Below are 17200 nucleotides of genomic sequence, written 5' to 3'. Positions count from 1 at the left end.
TCATATGGTAGGGACTTGTGCCTTGTGAGAAGTGATTAATACTGCAAGAACTTCAAAGAGGCATAAAGAATAGAACCTGATAAAATGTGTATTCTTAATATGCTCCAACCTCTACTCTTGTTCAAGCACCATGTCTTTTTCCCCTTCCACAGGCCATTTATGGAACAACATCTGAAACTGCAACCTGGAGACGTTGTGCAAACTATGTCAATGGAAATATGGAAAATGCTGTGGGAAGACTTTACGTGGAAGCAGCCTTTGCTGGGGAGAGTAAACACCTGGTAATGTTCTCAGCATGATAAACTATCAGTTCTTTGTTTGCACTGATGGACAATTCAGAAGACCACAATTTGGCTAAGATTTTACTAGCTGGGCAGAGATCTTCTGAATCTTAATTTGCCTTTGTTTCTAAATAAATCTTATCCTCTTTCTTCCAAGAGTCTGCTCGTAATATTGTTTAGTCCTAATCAAGCTACCCATTTCCCAGAAGTACTGCATTCATAGTACTCAGTCGCATGTTCTATTGATATAAACTCCTCCCTTAGCAAAACTGACCAAGAATGAGTGGTTTCTTAAAATCCTAAAAGGTAAACTAAAGTTGATTTGAAGTGTAACAAATGCACCCCATTTTTTATTGCTATTGAGATACAAACAATAGGACTTAAAGATACAACAAAATAATATATTCAAATGTTACTTCATCCTAAACTAAGCTATTTATTCTAATAAATGATCATGGAAGCTGTTACATTCTGAAGACAATTTTTTTATTGATATATCTATTAAGACCTATTTAATCAGTAGTGGCAATGTTTCTTTAAAAATATAGTATTCCACATATGTCTTTTTTAGATCTTGGTTTGCTTATACATTTATATTTATTAACATGTTATTAAGTCACATAAAGACAGCTTATAGCTTGATTTTTTAAAATTTACATTACAAGGGATAAATCCATGGCCTAAGTTTGTCTTTTTTTATTTTGATTTGAGGTTGAGGATTTGATTACACAAATCCGGGAAGTTTTTATTCAGACTTTAGATGACCTCACTTGGATGGACACTGAAACAAAAAAGAAAGCTGCAGAAAAGGTAAAATGTAAGGCAGGACTAACTATCAAAAAGAAATTTCTTTATAGGAAAAGATTAACTTTAAAAGAGATTACATTAGTCAAGAATTACACACACACACACACACACACAATGCAACCTCCTTCAAGATATTAATGTTTCTGAGGAAATTTTTCATTGATAAATACATTCTTTCTATGACTTTCATCTTTTATTATCTCTTTGCAACAAGCACCCACTCGTCGTGTTCAATTTAAAACTTTGAAAATATTCCCATCTCCCTTTTATTTAAAGAAGATGTCAAAAAACAAGAGATAAACCTGTGTGAACAAGTAAAAAATTAAGATATTATATCAATGGTTCATATTTTTCCTCCTTTCATACAACATTTAAAAGACCTCATTTAATATCCATAAATGTCTTCTCAGTTTTTAATGCAAAATTCCAGTTAAACTTTTAAAACTTGACCAATTTAGCTTTTTAAGTGACCTAAGGAGAAAAGTATTAAATATTCAAGCAAATGTAAGGGTTTGCATTATTTGAGTCTCATAATGTGGTCTAGACACTGAAGGAAACTTTTTACACTAATTGTGTCTGCCCCTGCTGTGCAACATGTGTTGGAATTTTTAATATATTGCATAAGAGTAAAGGTACAATTACTAAGGAATTGTCAAGCTTTAAATTGACTATGATGATTTGCCCTGATAACTACATAAAAACTAGAAGGAATATGTCCAGTGAAAACTTTCCATGCTTTATGAGCAACATTGACATGCAACCTGAATAGTCCTCTGTAGTTAGAGTGGCAGGAAGAATAGTCTTTTTTTGGACTAATACAGAAGTACATAAACCTGTTGTCATAAGAGAATCAATCTTTATTCTAGTTTTCTTTCAGGATTAAATTATATGGAAGGATTAAGATCAATTCTCAAAGGTGGTTTAAGCCTACAGTTTAGGCCCTGATATATTTCTGTTACTTTGGACAGTTCATCAGAGTTCAGGTTGGAGTTGCTTCTTTCATGTTGTAGTTACCCATGACATGGCGCTGTTTGGTGTATGTAACTTCTTGGATTGTTGTAGATGAACATTTCCCAATGTAGTGTCACAGAACAGTAGACCTGCAAGTTCTTCCTCAAAATGAGCCCCAAGATCTGAAGAATTCAGGAAGGTTTCCGATTTCACCCTAGACTAGTTTGTGTGCAACTAGCATGTAATTTTATGGCACTTTACATCACACTTGAGTTACTACTCAGTTCACTCTTTATGATAAGGTATATGAAGACAGAAATTTTGCCAATTACTTCATCTTCAGCCTCTTGGTAGGCACTGGAACATATGCTGAATAAATAAATGGACAAATCATAATGACCTAATTTTGGTGGCATAAAGCTTAAGGCATTTGACTGCTAACCATAAGGCTGGTGGTTCAAATCCAGCAGCCACTGCTTGGAAGAAAGGTTAGGCAGTCTACTTCCGTAGAGTTACCATCTTGGAAACCCAAGGAGGGGTCGCTATGAGTCGGATTCGACTCGACAGCAGTGAATTTGGCTTTAGAATTCCTGCAATAAAGAAACCTGTGTAATGCTTTTGCCCAAGTATTTACCTAAGGTATTTGATATTATATCCTTTTTACGCAGTATCTTTTACTTTCTGCAGAGTTTGGATCACTTACAATACTGTTTCTTTTTTTTTGGAAATGCATTCTAGGCTATTAAGTACTAGTAAGAGGGGACTGATTTTATACCTATGAAGTTGCTTTGTAATCAGCCCATGGTGTGGAAAGCTATAAGAAAATGAGCATGACCTAACTGACTTCAGTGACACATGTGCTGCTTATTGCATTGGGAAAATTGTGGCTTATGTAACAGATTTGTAAACAAAAACCACATCTATTTGATGGCAAACCAAATAACTCAGAGATACAGGCTTAATTCCCATGAAAATTTTAAATTAAATGGTTTTAGAGCAAGGTAATCTTATATAATTAAAAGTAAACAACTAAAAAATTAAGAGAGAAATAACAATAGAAATTCCAAGTAATAAACAAGTGACAATGACAATGAAAGTGAACAATTAAAAAAATAAAAGTAGAAATTATAAGGAACAAAAAGTAGGAAATGTGTGCTGGTATAATAGGGAAAAGCTTATCTTTCACTCAATTAATGAATTGCTTTAATTCATTTAACTTTGAGGAGATAGTATGCTTGCTTTAGGGACTAAAGGAGAAGATGAAAGCTCCCAGGAACCAATATTCAGGAGGAATATTAGCACTATATTTGTAAGCCCATATCTGTTTTCTCAGCCAAATCAATGAGGTGGAAAGATAATTGTAAGCTGCTAGAATGGAAGCTCTAAATATTACCCCTTCTGTGAAACTGAAGAAAAAAAGGCTTTCAGAGATAAAGTTCATAAAAGTACAATGTATGTGGAACAATGGCTATTCAGTTTTCATTTTTATTTTCTTGGTAAAGATGTTGTGTAACAGAATTAGGCATTAAAAACTAAACTTCAGACCTATTTTTGTTTATTTCGCACTCCAGTGAGAATGCCTTTGTTTAAGTGTTGCCAGATACTTGTTTTGCAAACAATACGGATCAAGTTATTCAGTTGCTAATGATGAGTAAGTTATACTGTTTGTATAATCTCATACTCAGTATTATGATTTTCATAGGCCTTAGCAATTAAAGAAAGGATCGGCTATCCTGATGACCTTGTTTCAGATGATAACAAACTGAATAAGGAGTATCTCGAGGTAAGTCTCCAAGCTTATAAAGATTTTGGAGTAATGATACTGGGGCCAGTGACAATGTCATTTCCAGCTATAGGGATTGAGAAATGTGAAGTGGCATAAAACTGTAGGTCTCGGAGCATAACGACTTTTAACACTGAAGTCAGAGCAATGCTTGTCTTAGCTTTTTGTTTCATTGACCTGTGCTATATTTGACAGACACAGTTAATGTTATTTTCCATATACTCCATTTTAAGAATACTGAAAAAAATCTAGTGTCATTTAAAGGGGTAGGCATCAAGTGGGATCAAGGGGTGGATATGATATAAAACTGGACTGGACAACAGGTAGCCCTCAAGCATGTATAAGCACATCTTATACCAAACCAAAACCAAATGCACTGCAGTTGAGTCGTATCCGACTCATAGCAACCCCTCCTTGGGTTTCCAAGGCGATGTCACTACAGAAGTAGATTGCCCAACCTTCCTTCCGAGGAGTGGTTGGTGGGTTTGAACTGCCAGCCTTCTGGTTAGCAGTCAAATGGCTTAAGCACTAAGCTTCCAGAGCTCCCAATCTGATACAGGCCTAAAAAGTCAAATATTCTATTTTCCTTCCGTTTTCTAATTATTCTTCTACTAGATAAACCAGGTGATACATTTTGTATTTAAGGAACAAAAAAATATATAATTTTAGAACTGTAAACTATTTTAGTTTCCCCTGGTTATGTAATTCAAAGAGAAGAAAGCAGTTAAAGTCATGACAGAAGATTTCAGACTCAGCCAAGGGTCCTGTTACTAACATTGTGGTCACCATTGCTACTGGAAACCCTGGTGACAAGGAGGTGAACCTTCCCCAGGTTCAGGGATGACAGTGAATCCTAATCCAATGTTTTCCAGCTAGAAAGAGGAGGGAATTTTAAGCCCTAGTGTCCTCTCATCCCTTTCATTTGCAGAGTAGTTTGGCTATCTCTTTTAAATGAACTTGTTTCAGAATGCAAGTCTGGGGGCCCTTAATGCCAGGAGTATGGTGACTAAGAGCCTAGGTGCAAAGCTGTACTCCTTGTATTCAAATCCCAGTTCCATCACTCACTAACTTGGGCAAGTGACATTCCTCTGTGCCTCAGTTTTCTCAAGTTTAAAATACATCAAACAGCCCTTAATTCATAGGACAGTTATAAGAATTAAATGAGTATAATACATATTTAGGAGCTCTGGTAACATAGTGCCTAAGGCACTTGACTGCTAACTAAAAGGCCAGCAGTTCAAACCCAGCAGCCACTCCTCAGAAGGAGGGTTGGGCAATCTATTTCCGTAGTGATACCGCCTCGGAAACCCAAGGAGGGGTCACTATGAGTTGGATCCGACTCAACAGCACATAACAACAACAGCAACAACAACAATATATATTTAAACTGCTTAGAACAGTGCCTGACACACTGTTGTTGTTTGCTAATTCCTGCTCATAGTGACCCTGTAGGACAGAGTAGAACTATGCCATTAGATTTCCTAGGCTACAGTATTTATGGGAACAGATTGCCAGATATTTCCTCTCATGGAGCTGTTGGTAGGTTCAAACTTCCGACATTTTTCTGCTAGCAGACAAGCCCTTAACCATTGTGCCACAAGGGCTCAGTGAGTACTAAATAAGAATGTGCTATTAATTATCATCATCTATTATGTAATGATTAATATCAATATGGTGAAGTTTGTCTGATACTAGAATTTAAGATAATATCCCGTATGATTTTCAGTAAACATTTGAAGATACTGGTTTTAATACTTCTCCCAAAACGTTTTGTATATTATAGTTGAACTATAAGGAAGAGGAATACTTTGAGAATATAATTCAAAATTTGAAGTTTGGCCAAAGTAAACAACTAAAGAAGCTTCGAGAAAAGGTGGACAAGGATGAGTATGTATATTCCAGCTTCTAATATGTTCATTCAGAAGTGGATCTCCCTGTTCCCCTCCTTTGTTAGAATGGGAGAAAAAATGTGACTTCGAAAAATGTTTAAAAGTATAATGTCCTCCTTCCATTGAGTCCCTTAAAGAGCATTTAAGAATATTGTACTAAAGATCTAGGTTAGGAATTCAGCCAAATTTGAATTTCTTTCCACTAAGGTGTCCTCAGACTACATTAGTTTTTAATTTCTTCCTACATCAGTGCATGTCCTGCCTATATTGTGAACAAGATTTTCAGTAACACTTGAGTGACTCATAGTACCTTCATTCCTACTCCTAGGCCTCACTTTCAGTACTCTAATCCTAGAATTTTACCTTTTGCTCACAGTCTTTCCTTTTTTCCATCAGTCAAGCCTCCCACAACTCCATCCCTTTTCTAAATTCATAATGTAGCACTTCTTTCAAACGTATTGTAGTCAAAATAAGATATCAGGAATCACTTTCATTTTAGCCTTCAAATGTTCTTAATCTCTGCTTTTTAGTGACATCTGTACATCTTACTGTTAAGTTTATATTTTAAATTAAATGGATGTATGTGACATATTTATCAACATATGTGTTTGTGCACTTAAATCCCTGGAACTACTTATATTGACTTTTTCTAATCAGGATCTTATCTCCTACATAATGGGGGAGCTTTTTTGTTTTAGTTTTTGTATTGTTACCACTAACACTTCAGCACCTAGCACAATGTCAAGCACATCAAAGATGTTTGGTTAAAAGAAATTAAGGAATGAATGAGGAAGTGAAAATAAATATATCACATAATTCTGTGGCAACTAACACAATAGGCTGCCAATAACATGTTGGATTTATTCATGCATTCATTTAAACAGTCATTTGCTCTTTTGTTCATCCAACTAGTATTATGGACCACTAAGTCCAGGTGTCCTTGGGACTTGGAGAACCAAAAGTGAAGTCCACTGACATTACATTATATAGCAACAGCAGAAGATAGACAAGATAGATTATAATAAATGAGGGAAGTGAAGTGCCAGGACAGGTACAGAGTCCAGTGGGACAGTGTGATGGAAAGCCTTTTCTGTTTTCATTAAACCAGAAATAGGTTGGACAAAATTCCCAAATGGAAATACCAATGCATTTCAGTTTTTCCACAACATTTTGAAACCTTCCAATACTGAGATGTCTTGAAGAGAAGCTGACTGTTGGCCTGTTGTCTAGGTTTATACTGGAGCAAATGTATTGTCTGGTGCTAAAACTGGAGCTACAAATGCTAAGTGTCCAAGCTTAGAAAAAAAGGGATGAGGAATGGTATACATGGTAGGTGTTATAATCAGTTATCAAATCCAGTCTTTATAAACTCACAAAAAATCATCAAAATGTATACCCTGTAAGTGCATAATCTGAGAATGTTTCTTACAAATCTGAAGTTTTGTTTCTTTAAAAATATCTATACTTACATTTAATAATTGTTGGTACTGTGTAGAATACTTACTGACAAATATTATCAGATATTCTTCCTGAAAATGGTTAAAATAACCTACACCCATACAACATCAAAAGATTAACTCACGATTTTATAAATGTTGTTTTTATTGTTAGGTATTGTTAAGTCAGTTCCAACTCATAGCGACCTGAGGTACAACAGAACGAGACATTTACTGCCCAGTTCTGAGTCATCCTCACAATCACTGCTGCACTTGAGCCCATTGTTGGCAGACATTATGTCAATCTACCTCCTTGAAGGTCTTCCTCATTTTTGGTGACTCTACTTTACCAACCATGATATCCTTCTCCAGGAATTGTCTTGCCTGATAACATGTCCAAAGTAAGTGAGGTGAACTGTTTCCGTCCTTGCTTCTAGGCAGCATGCTGGCTGTACCTCTTCCAAGACAGATTTATTCATTCTTCTGGCAGTCCATGACATATTTAATATTCTTCACCAACACCGTAACTCAAAGGCATCAATTCTTCTTCAGTCTTCTTTATTCATTGTCTAGCTTTCACATACGATGATGCAATTGAAAATACCATGGCTTGAGTCAGGTTCACCTTAGTCTTCAAAGTGACATCTTTGCTTTTTAACACTGAAAAAGTCTTTTGCAGCAGATTTGCCCAATGCAATATGTCATTTAATTTCTTGACCACTGCTTTCATGGGTATTGATTGTGGATCCAAGTAAAATGAAATCCTTGACAAATTCAATCTCTTCATTTATCGTGATGTTGCTTATTGGTCCAGTTGTGAGGATTTTGGTGTTTGTTTGTTTGAGATGTAATCCACACAGAAGGTTGTACTCTTTGATCTTCATCAATAAGTGCTTCAAGTCCTCTTCACTTTCAGCAAGCAAAGTTGTGTCATCTTCATATTGCAGGTTGTTAATGAGTCCTCCTCCAATGCTGATGCTGCGTTCTTCATATAGTCCAGCTTCTCAGATTATTTGCTCAGCATACAGATTCAATAAGAAGGGTGAAAGGATACAACCCTGACACAAACCTTTTCTAATTTCAAACCATGCAGTGTCCACTTGTTCTGTTCTGCCTCTTGGTCTATGTACAGATTCCACAAAAACACAGTTAAGTGCTCTGGAATTCCCTTTCTTCACAATGTTATCGATAGCTTGTTATGATCCACATAGTTGAATGCCCTTACATAGTCGATAAAACACAGGTAAACTTCTTTTTGGTATTCTCTGCTTTCATGAATTTTACATCTACAATGATATTCCCTGTTCCACATCCTATTGTGAATCCAACCAGCTTGAATTTTGCTTTATGTGATATTAATGATACTGTTTCAAAGTCTCTTTTGACATCTATTTTACCTTTTCTTTCTTTCCTGTCCTTTCTTCGAGTATGAAGTCCTTGATATCTGGTCTTCAGTCATTAGTGTTAATGCATCAAATCTATTCTTCAGATGGTCTCTAAATTCAGGTGAAATACACTAAAGTTTATATTTTGGCTCACATGGACTTGTTTTAATTTACTTTAATTTTAGAAATAGTTGTTGAGTTATTGCTTAATGTTTACTTTTGAAGTTAAGTAGTCCTAGTTTCATAATCATGTAATAATATAGCTTGCACTGTCCATTCTCTTTCATCATATATATTGCCCTTTTCTGAATCCTCTCTTCTAGATAATCAGAAAGCAAAAATTATATAAAATACATAATTCAATAATACTTTCTGGATTCTTTCAATGAACTTGTGTCAATTAGTCATTAATGCAATACGATATCTAAATTTTTTCTGCCATACCTGGCCTAACTTTTCCTCCTTCTCCATCTTTTGCTTTTATACTGAGTGCAGGGTTCAAAACTCTGCTACCAATAAGAATCACCAGCATTAAAATAAATACTCATTCCCCTGCTAATCTACTCTACATCGTTATGTATTTGCTAACATTCTTTTTAAGTTCTCATTTTAAGTGAGAACACCTGAGTTAATGTTAGTTCTTTTTGTATTGAATCACATTTGTTCGTATTTTGTGGAACGTTTTGCAAAACGTTTGGTTTTTGGTTTTGCTATTACTTAAGACATAAATTGGCTCATGTTATTTGCTGATGAAAATTCCTCAGTATATTTTTGTTTAATTTGGCAGGTTAGATTTGAAAGCATGTCTGATAGCAATTGCCCTTGTAAGACACAACATAATAAAAGTTCCTCATATTTTATTGAGCTTGCTTACAGTGAAAGTTCCTCACTAATTTTGCACCTGCTTAATAAAGTCACTACCCTGTTTTCTTTCCATTTTTAAATGTAATATCAAGTTCAAATTCTGACTATGTATGGTCAGGCAAATAGCTTTTGCTTCACTATTTAATATTTGTGGCTATTACTTGGGACCTCTGGTGGCATAATGCCTAAGACATTTGACCGCTAACCAAAAGGCTTGTGGTTCAAACCCACCAGCTACTCCTTGGAAGGAAGACTGGGCAAACTACTACCATAGAGATACAGCCTTGGAAACCCAAGGAGAGGTAGCTATGAGTCAGATCCGACTTGACAGCAGTGAGTTTGGTTTTTGGTTTTGCTGTTACTTAAGACATAAATTGGCTCATGTTATTTGCTGATGAAAATTCCTCAGTATATTTTTGTTGCCTATATCATGAAACTTTTTAAAAAAGAGTTACAAGGCTCCCCAAACCTCACTACTAGCTCTTTGTAATTCCTTTGTATTCACCCTACTTGACCATTGCCCCAAAGCTCTGGCTATATTGGCTTCCTTCTAAATCATGCCTCTGTTTTCCCTCTACTTGTGCTTTACCTTGCACCAGCCTTCCTGCCCTTGTCCATCTAATGGAAACCAACACATCATTTGCCTCGATCCAGGGTTACTTCTTACACATGGCATGCCATTGCATTTTTCTTGTCACCATGTGCCTGTACTCTCTATATACATTAACACATTTTGGAACCAGTACACTTTATTGCACTTAGCTAGACTTACCCTTATTGAAAGTAGAAACCATGTCTATGTGTACTTGTGTTACCAGAATTTGAACATTATAGAAAGAAAGTAGACCCTTCATAAATGTTTTTTAGAGTGAATAAATGGTATATTAGGAGCTCTGGTAGCATAGTGCCTAAGGCACTTGACTGCTAACCAGAAGGTTGGTGGTTCAAACACACCAGCCACTCCTCGGAAGGAAGATGGGGCAATCTACTTCCATAGTGATACTGCCTCGGAAACCCAAGGAGGGGTCGCTATGAGTCAGGTCTGACTCGACGGCACATAACAACAACAACAACAAAGGCATATTAGCCACTTACCAATAATACCAATAAGTTTAAAAGGCTAATCTCAGTCACTAAAATAAAAATTGTCACACCCAAACATTTCACCACTGCAGCTGGTGAAGATATGTAACATCATCTTTGCTGGTCTCTCTGTTTGACAGTTTCAGAAACTGATGAGTTTAGAATGTCTGCCTATGAACACCTGAGCTAATTACTGGCTAGGAGTGTCTCCACCTACCCAGATGAGTATTTGGCACCTGAAAAGGACAGAGATTTAAAATAAAAAAGCTCCTATAGTTTCTGAGAACATAGCCTGTGTTTCCCAAAATTATCTCAAATATTTTATATTTTCTGGGCATTTGGTCTCAGTTTTCAAAGAACTTTAAGCATGTCATATTATCAGGTAGTAATAGTGCTGACTTGGGATTTTAATATCAATTCACAAAATTACTTGGTAGTAGTCCAAAAATTATTTACTTAGAATAACATGATTATTCACTTAGAGTTCATAGAACAAACATAAACTTCTAAAGAAAAATAATGCATAAGAACAAAAGAAAGATGAATTCCTTTTATTGATTTTAGACTTGAAGTTATTTTGTTATTTGCTGAGGACAAAACTTCGTGTGATGTAATTTGGAGAGTGGTGCTAGTATTCATAAATAATGACCCTAGAGCTGTAGCATTTTCATGAACTACAAAGACTTATGTCATTGCTGCATCTTTCTTGTCATTATGCATCCTAATGAAAAACACTGACACTGACAGGGGCCAAATCAGTCAACTGGTGCAGAGTTAAATACCAGGGATAAAAAGGGGAATGAATGTGACCATAGACTTGGGAGCTCACAATCTAGTGTAAAGGAATAAAAATTAAATCTGACAAAAGGCAGAATTTGATTGGTGCTATAACAAGAAAATAATATGCTGCCATAGGACTTTAACAATAAAAATATCACAATCAAACCATTATTTATATAGTAAAGAATTTTCAGGAGACAACTTATTATCATTTAAGTTATAATTGAGGTAAACAGAAGATTCACTAAAAATGGTATAAAAGATTCACTAAAAGTTATATAAAACTAAGGAATAAAAAGGTGTTGATTCATTTCTGATGTCCCTTATATTGCTTCAAGCCTGCTTTTTTCCTGCAATCTAGGCTAATTAATTAGTGACAGAGTCACTGTACCAAAAAGAACTGGGCGATCTTCATCCATTTCAGGAAGTGGCATATGATGTAGAACCAATGGTACTGAAGAAGGAAGTCGAACCTGCAATAAAAGAATTGGCGAAGAACAAGGCTCCGGGAATTGACGGAATACCAATTGGGATATTTCAACAAACGGATGCTCCATTGGAGGCACTCACTCAGTTATGCCAAGAGATTTGGAAGACAGCTACATGGCCAACTGACTGGAAGAGATCCATATTTGTACCCATTCCAAAGAAAGGTGATCCCACAGAATGTGGAAATTATAGAACAATATCATTAATATCGCACGCAAGTAAGATCTTAGTGAAGATAATTCAAAAACGGTTGCAGCAGTATATTGACAGAGAACTTCCAGAGGTGCAAGCTGGATTCAGAAGAGGACGTAGAACAAGGGATATCATAGCTGTTGTCAGATGGATCTTGGCTCAAGGCAAAGAATACCAGAAAGATGTTGACTTGTGTTTTATTGACTATGCAAAGGCATTTGATTGTGTGGATCATGACAAATTATGGATAACATTGAGAAGAATGGGAATTCCCGAACACTTGTTCGTACTCATGAGGAACCTGTACCTTGACCAGGAGGCTGTCTTTCAAACAGAACAAGGGGACACTACATGGTTTAAAATCAAGAAGGGAGTGAGTCAGGGTTCTACACTTTCCCCACACTTATTCAATCTATATGCTGAGCAAATAATCCAAGAAGCTGGACTATATGAAGAAAAATGTGGCATCAGGATGGGAGGAAAAATCATTAACAATCTGAGATATGCAGACGATACAACTTTCCTTGCTGAAACTGAAGATGACTTGAGGCACTTACTGATGAAGGTTGAAGAATATAGTCTGCAGTATGGATTACGTCTCAATATAAAGAAAACAAAAATCCTCACAACTGGACCAATGAGCAGCATCACAATAAATGGAGAGAAGATTGAGGTTGTCAAAGAATTCACGTTGCTTGGTTCTACAATCGATGCCAACGGAAGCAGCAGTCAGGATATTAGATGACATGTAGCACTGGGAAGGTCAACCATGAAGGAACTGTTTCAAGTGCTGAGGAACAAGGATGTCTCCTTGAGGACTAAGGTGCGCTTGACACAAGCCATGATATTTCCAATCGCCTCGTATGCATGTGAGAGCTGGACAATGAATAAGGAAGACCGAAGGAGACTTGATGCTTTTGAGTTGTGGTGCTGGCAAAGAATGCTGAAAGACCATGGACTGCTAAAAGAACTAACAGATAAGTCCTGGAGGAAATGCACCCGAAATGCTCCTTCGAAGTGAGAATGACCAGACTTCATCTCACCTACTTTGGTCATGTTGTAAGAAGGGACCATTCCCTGGAGAAGGATGTCATGCTTGGTAGGGTGGAGGGTCAACGAAAGAGGGGAAGGCCTTCAATGAGATGGATTGATATGGTGGCTGTGATGATGGTCTCAAGTATAGCAGGGATCATGGAGCTGGCGCGGGATCAGGCAGTGTTTCATTCTGCTGTGCATAGGGTCGCTATGAGTCAGAAATGACTCGATGGCACCTAACAACAACAACAACAACAAGCTAATTAGATGTGGTGGCCAGTGCCTGAAATAAGTGGTACCCTTTAGGCTGACAGCCCAAGACGTGTTTCTCTGTGATTCTTCCTAAAAGACCAGCACCACTAAAAATGGCAGGGAGAATGGTACCCTGTGAAGTGGCATTGTAGTTTGGTTACTTCTGTGAGTATCAATACTTTTGTTTACTAATACTTTTTTCATGACCCAGCTCTGCCAGTTACTACTAGATGACCGTTCAAAAGCTGTGCAATCTCCTTATTTATAAAAGGAGCAGCTTGATCTAGACTATGTACAGTCTCTAAGCTTCTTCCCAGAATTAAAATTTTAAAGCCTTTCTTATGAGTGGCCCTACAAAAAAAAAAGAGAGAGAGAGAGAGAGAATATATCTTTCAGATGAGAAGAAGTACCTCATTTCTTTCTAAAATACCTCTTTTGATTTTTTTCTCTCCACTGATATTTCTAGAGCTAGTCTTCTTTCTAATTAACTCTTGTATCAAAAGTAAAAATAGTTATGCAGAATTTGTAGGGGTGAATGTGATGGCACAAGCTCAGAGAGTTAATATTGCCAGTCCAAGGCTGAAAATGTAGGACACAAATGAATATCCATGAGTGTGGAGGTCTGGGTAAGATTTTTTAAAATATTGTTTGAGTCAGTAAGTACTGCACAACCTAACCTGTAAGCCTGTGTAACAGTTTTTAGAGTAAACTTGGGCAAGTCTCTTTGATTTTCCAATGCAGTATCTGCCATAGTGGTATGCCCATGTTCTGCACATTATTGTAATAGATGAAAATCTTATATTTCCTTCTTTCATATGTCCATGAAACCAATAAAGTCTGTTTTTTTTTTCCTTTATCCAGTGTATTTTGAGGTTGTGACCAAAACATATTTTATTAGCAAAAACTTTTCTGCCCTTCAGCTAGCAACCAAGAAGTGTTTTTATTTTGATTTGTTTTCAGAAGTAGGGGTGGAGGAGTAGGAAGGAAAGCTGAATAATTTGAAGTTTGAAGTCTTAAAATTTTAGGTAGATTTTTATACATGTTTCATCCTTAAACAAATATACATAATCAAAATGCCTTACAATTCCATTTAACTGGGACAACTTTGGAAAAGAATTCTGGTACTTATATGCAAGTATATCCTCTTGAAAGGACAACGTCCAAACAATGCTTCTGGTTTGCTACAGCTCACGGCAGCCTGCATATCAGTTATATATACCTCATGTAGGCCTTTGTCTCCTCCAAACCTTCTGAGTCAAGAATGAGATGGGAAAGCACTCACAAGTTAGAGAACAAAATTGATATACCAAAGCCTGTTGTCCCAAAGCTTAGTCATTTGTTCAACAGATGTTCTGCGAGTGCTGACACTCTTCTAAGTCCTAGGGATACAACTGAAAACAAACCATGTCACATCCCTGCCTTCAGGAATTAACCTTATAGTGGGCTAGACAGACAATAGACTTACAATGTCAAGTTATAAAAATGTTGAGTTACTTGGAATGGATTAGAAAAGATTTCAGTTGTTTTCTGAAAGGTCCAAGGATTATTATGAACTGGGAAAAGTCATCAAATTAAAATTCTGACAGAAATTATCCATTCACCCACATGTTGTGGCTCCCAAATTGGCAATTTCTCTGAATTTGGTAAGTCACACGTAACTATGTACACAAATACTTGCAAAGTACCTGTATAAAGAATAATTGAAGACTAGAAATATTCTACCCTGTAGCCACAGTTAGAACAACACAGAACCAACTGATGAATCCTAGGAAGACAGAGTAGCAGTTACTATTAGATTTTGTTGAAAGAAAAATGGATTCTCCCCAAAATACAAGTCAAAGTGGGAGTACTGGCTCTTATCTCAGACAGAATTGGGTAAGTCACTCAACATACTTCAGTTATGCTAAAAAAAAAAAAAACTCTTTTGCAATAACAAATGATAGGTTGGGTCCTACTCTGCTTGCTTGGCCTTTGGATAAAAATGACATCTTATGGAACAAGTGGAAAGACTACTTGTGTAACTTACATAGTATCTTTGAGCCTCAGCTTTTTACTTATAAAGTGGAGGTAATAACCTATTTCTGCCATGCAGAGTGGTTGTGCAGATTATAGTTATGTTGTGTAATGTGCCTGGCATGTAAGTTATAAGGTCATTAAATAATAGTTCTCGCTGTTACAGCCTAGTCACAATGGGTAGTGTAGAATGACTTCAGGGTGGTGTAGAGGCAACATCCTAAAGCTTGTTAGTAATAAGGGGGAACCCTGAGTAGGAAGTCTAAGCCCACTGTCACTGAAGTCAATTCCAACTCATAGCAACCCCGATGGGGTTTCCAAGGCTATAAATCTTTACCAAAGTAGATTGCCTCATCTTCCTCTCCAGAGCAGCTGGTGAGTTTGAATTCCGACCGTCTGGTTGACAGCCATTGCACCACCAGAGCTCCTTTGAGTAGGAAGTAGTAGTAAGAAATGAATGCCTTAATTTTGAAAGAGGTTGGGAAGGAAATGCCAGTAGGGGGTGGGGGTGTTAATCATTAATATTCATAGACGTTTCCCCTTTCACTGTAATGACTTTTCTGTTAAAATGCGTAGAAACAACAGCTTAGAAGTAGAAAATTTGATGGGAAGATGAGAAAGTCCTCTTTTGCTCTAGTTTACATATTCTTTTCCCAGGTAGCTCACCAAGTTTATATGCATATTAGGAAGAAGAGTTTCATAACTGCGATGTGCTTCACTTTCTACACCTATAAACTAGAGACACCATCTCTCTTACATGGATGGTTGGAAAGATATAGAAAACACTGCAGTCTTGATGAGAAAATATTAATAAATGTACAGGATTACAGTGATTATAATTATGAAATAGGGATTCTTCTTTCCACCCAGGGATACTTGAGGGGAAAACAGAAAAACATTCTCTCACACTACTCTTTTAAAGTTGTTGCTATGAGATTACAAGATGCTGAGAAATTTTATACTTACAGGGAAAGGAGGTATTAACAGTTTTGTTGTTTTAAGGTGAAAAGTTACACTTGAGCTGGTAAAAGAGAAATTTTAGCTCAAATTCTTTTGCAATCTAGTGAGTTTATTATAACCATAAGGCTATTGGATCAGGCTATCTACTCTGCTTTCCTTCTCTGCTATAAAAATGATATTTGTGTGCTTTCATTTCATCACCACTTAGGTTCTTCAGGGTAATCAGAGTTAGAAGAAAAACACCTGGTCCTCTCTCAAGGGTGTTTCTGTCATATCTCTCACTTACATTGTCAGTTCAGCTTTGAGGAGCATCCTACTTGCAGTAGCCTTTGTTTGTTCTGCTGTTGAATGTCCCCAAACAAGAATCAGCTTACCTGACAAAACTAAGTCTGAGAAATTTTCTTATTTCTTACTCTCCCACCCTTTGCTTTCCACCACACACCCCCATACTTACACACTTACAGAACTCCAGAGGTAGGAAGAGAAATCCAGAGGCAGGAAGAGCAGAATGATTTGTGCGGCTTCTCTCAGGTCGGGGGCCTCTTTACAGAGGCTGTTAGTATCTGGCCTCCACACTTTCAAGGCATCTTCAGGTAATCCTCAGTATCTGCTGTTTAGGAGCAAGAATCACTACTGTTTGCTTTTCTCTTCTATCTGTGCATTTTCTCTTCTCTTTGCTGCTGTTCAGGGCCAAATTTGTATGTGTTGCATAAATGGAAGCTTCTCTTGAAATTTTCAAACTGCATCCAAATCAAAAGAATGTAGTCTTTTTTATTGTTGTTGTTGTTAATGTGCTGTCAAGTCGGCCCCAACTCACAGCGACCCCTCCTTGGTTTCCAAGGCAGTAGGTATCACTATGGAAATAGATTGCCCAACCTTCCTTCTGAGGAGTGGCTGGTGGGTTTGAACCACCAGCCTTCTGGCTAGCAGTCAAGTGCCTTAGGCACTATGCTACCAGAGCTTATTTCACCATTAATTTGAAAAGTAGTTTCTTTACCCT

The 17200-nt window shown here is 36.9% G+C and overlaps 1 protein-coding gene across 1 annotated transcript in view; it reads left to right on the top strand.

The window, feature by feature from the left end:
* Positions 1-17200, top strand: part of MME (membrane metalloendopeptidase) — a 137345-nt gene that overhangs the window by 83371 nt on the left and 36774 nt on the right. Inside the window, exons 12-15 of the mRNA XM_007943564.2 lie at positions 153-281; positions 993-1091; positions 3742-3822; positions 5606-5709. Coding sequence (XP_007941755.1) covers positions 153-281; positions 993-1091; positions 3742-3822; positions 5606-5709 — 413 coding nt within the window. The remainder of the gene's footprint in view (positions 1-152; positions 282-992; positions 1092-3741; positions 3823-5605; positions 5710-17200) is intronic.

This window comes from Orycteropus afer, unplaced genomic scaffold (genome assembly GCF_000298275.1).
Source record: "Orycteropus afer afer isolate SDZICR_OR568_19922 unplaced genomic scaffold, OryAfe1.0 scaffold00109, whole genome shotgun sequence".
Taxonomy (NCBI): domain Eukaryota; kingdom Metazoa; phylum Chordata; class Mammalia; order Tubulidentata; family Orycteropodidae; genus Orycteropus; species Orycteropus afer.
The sequence above is the reverse complement of the archived record's forward strand: the minus strand, read 5'-3'. Positions and strand labels throughout refer to the sequence as shown.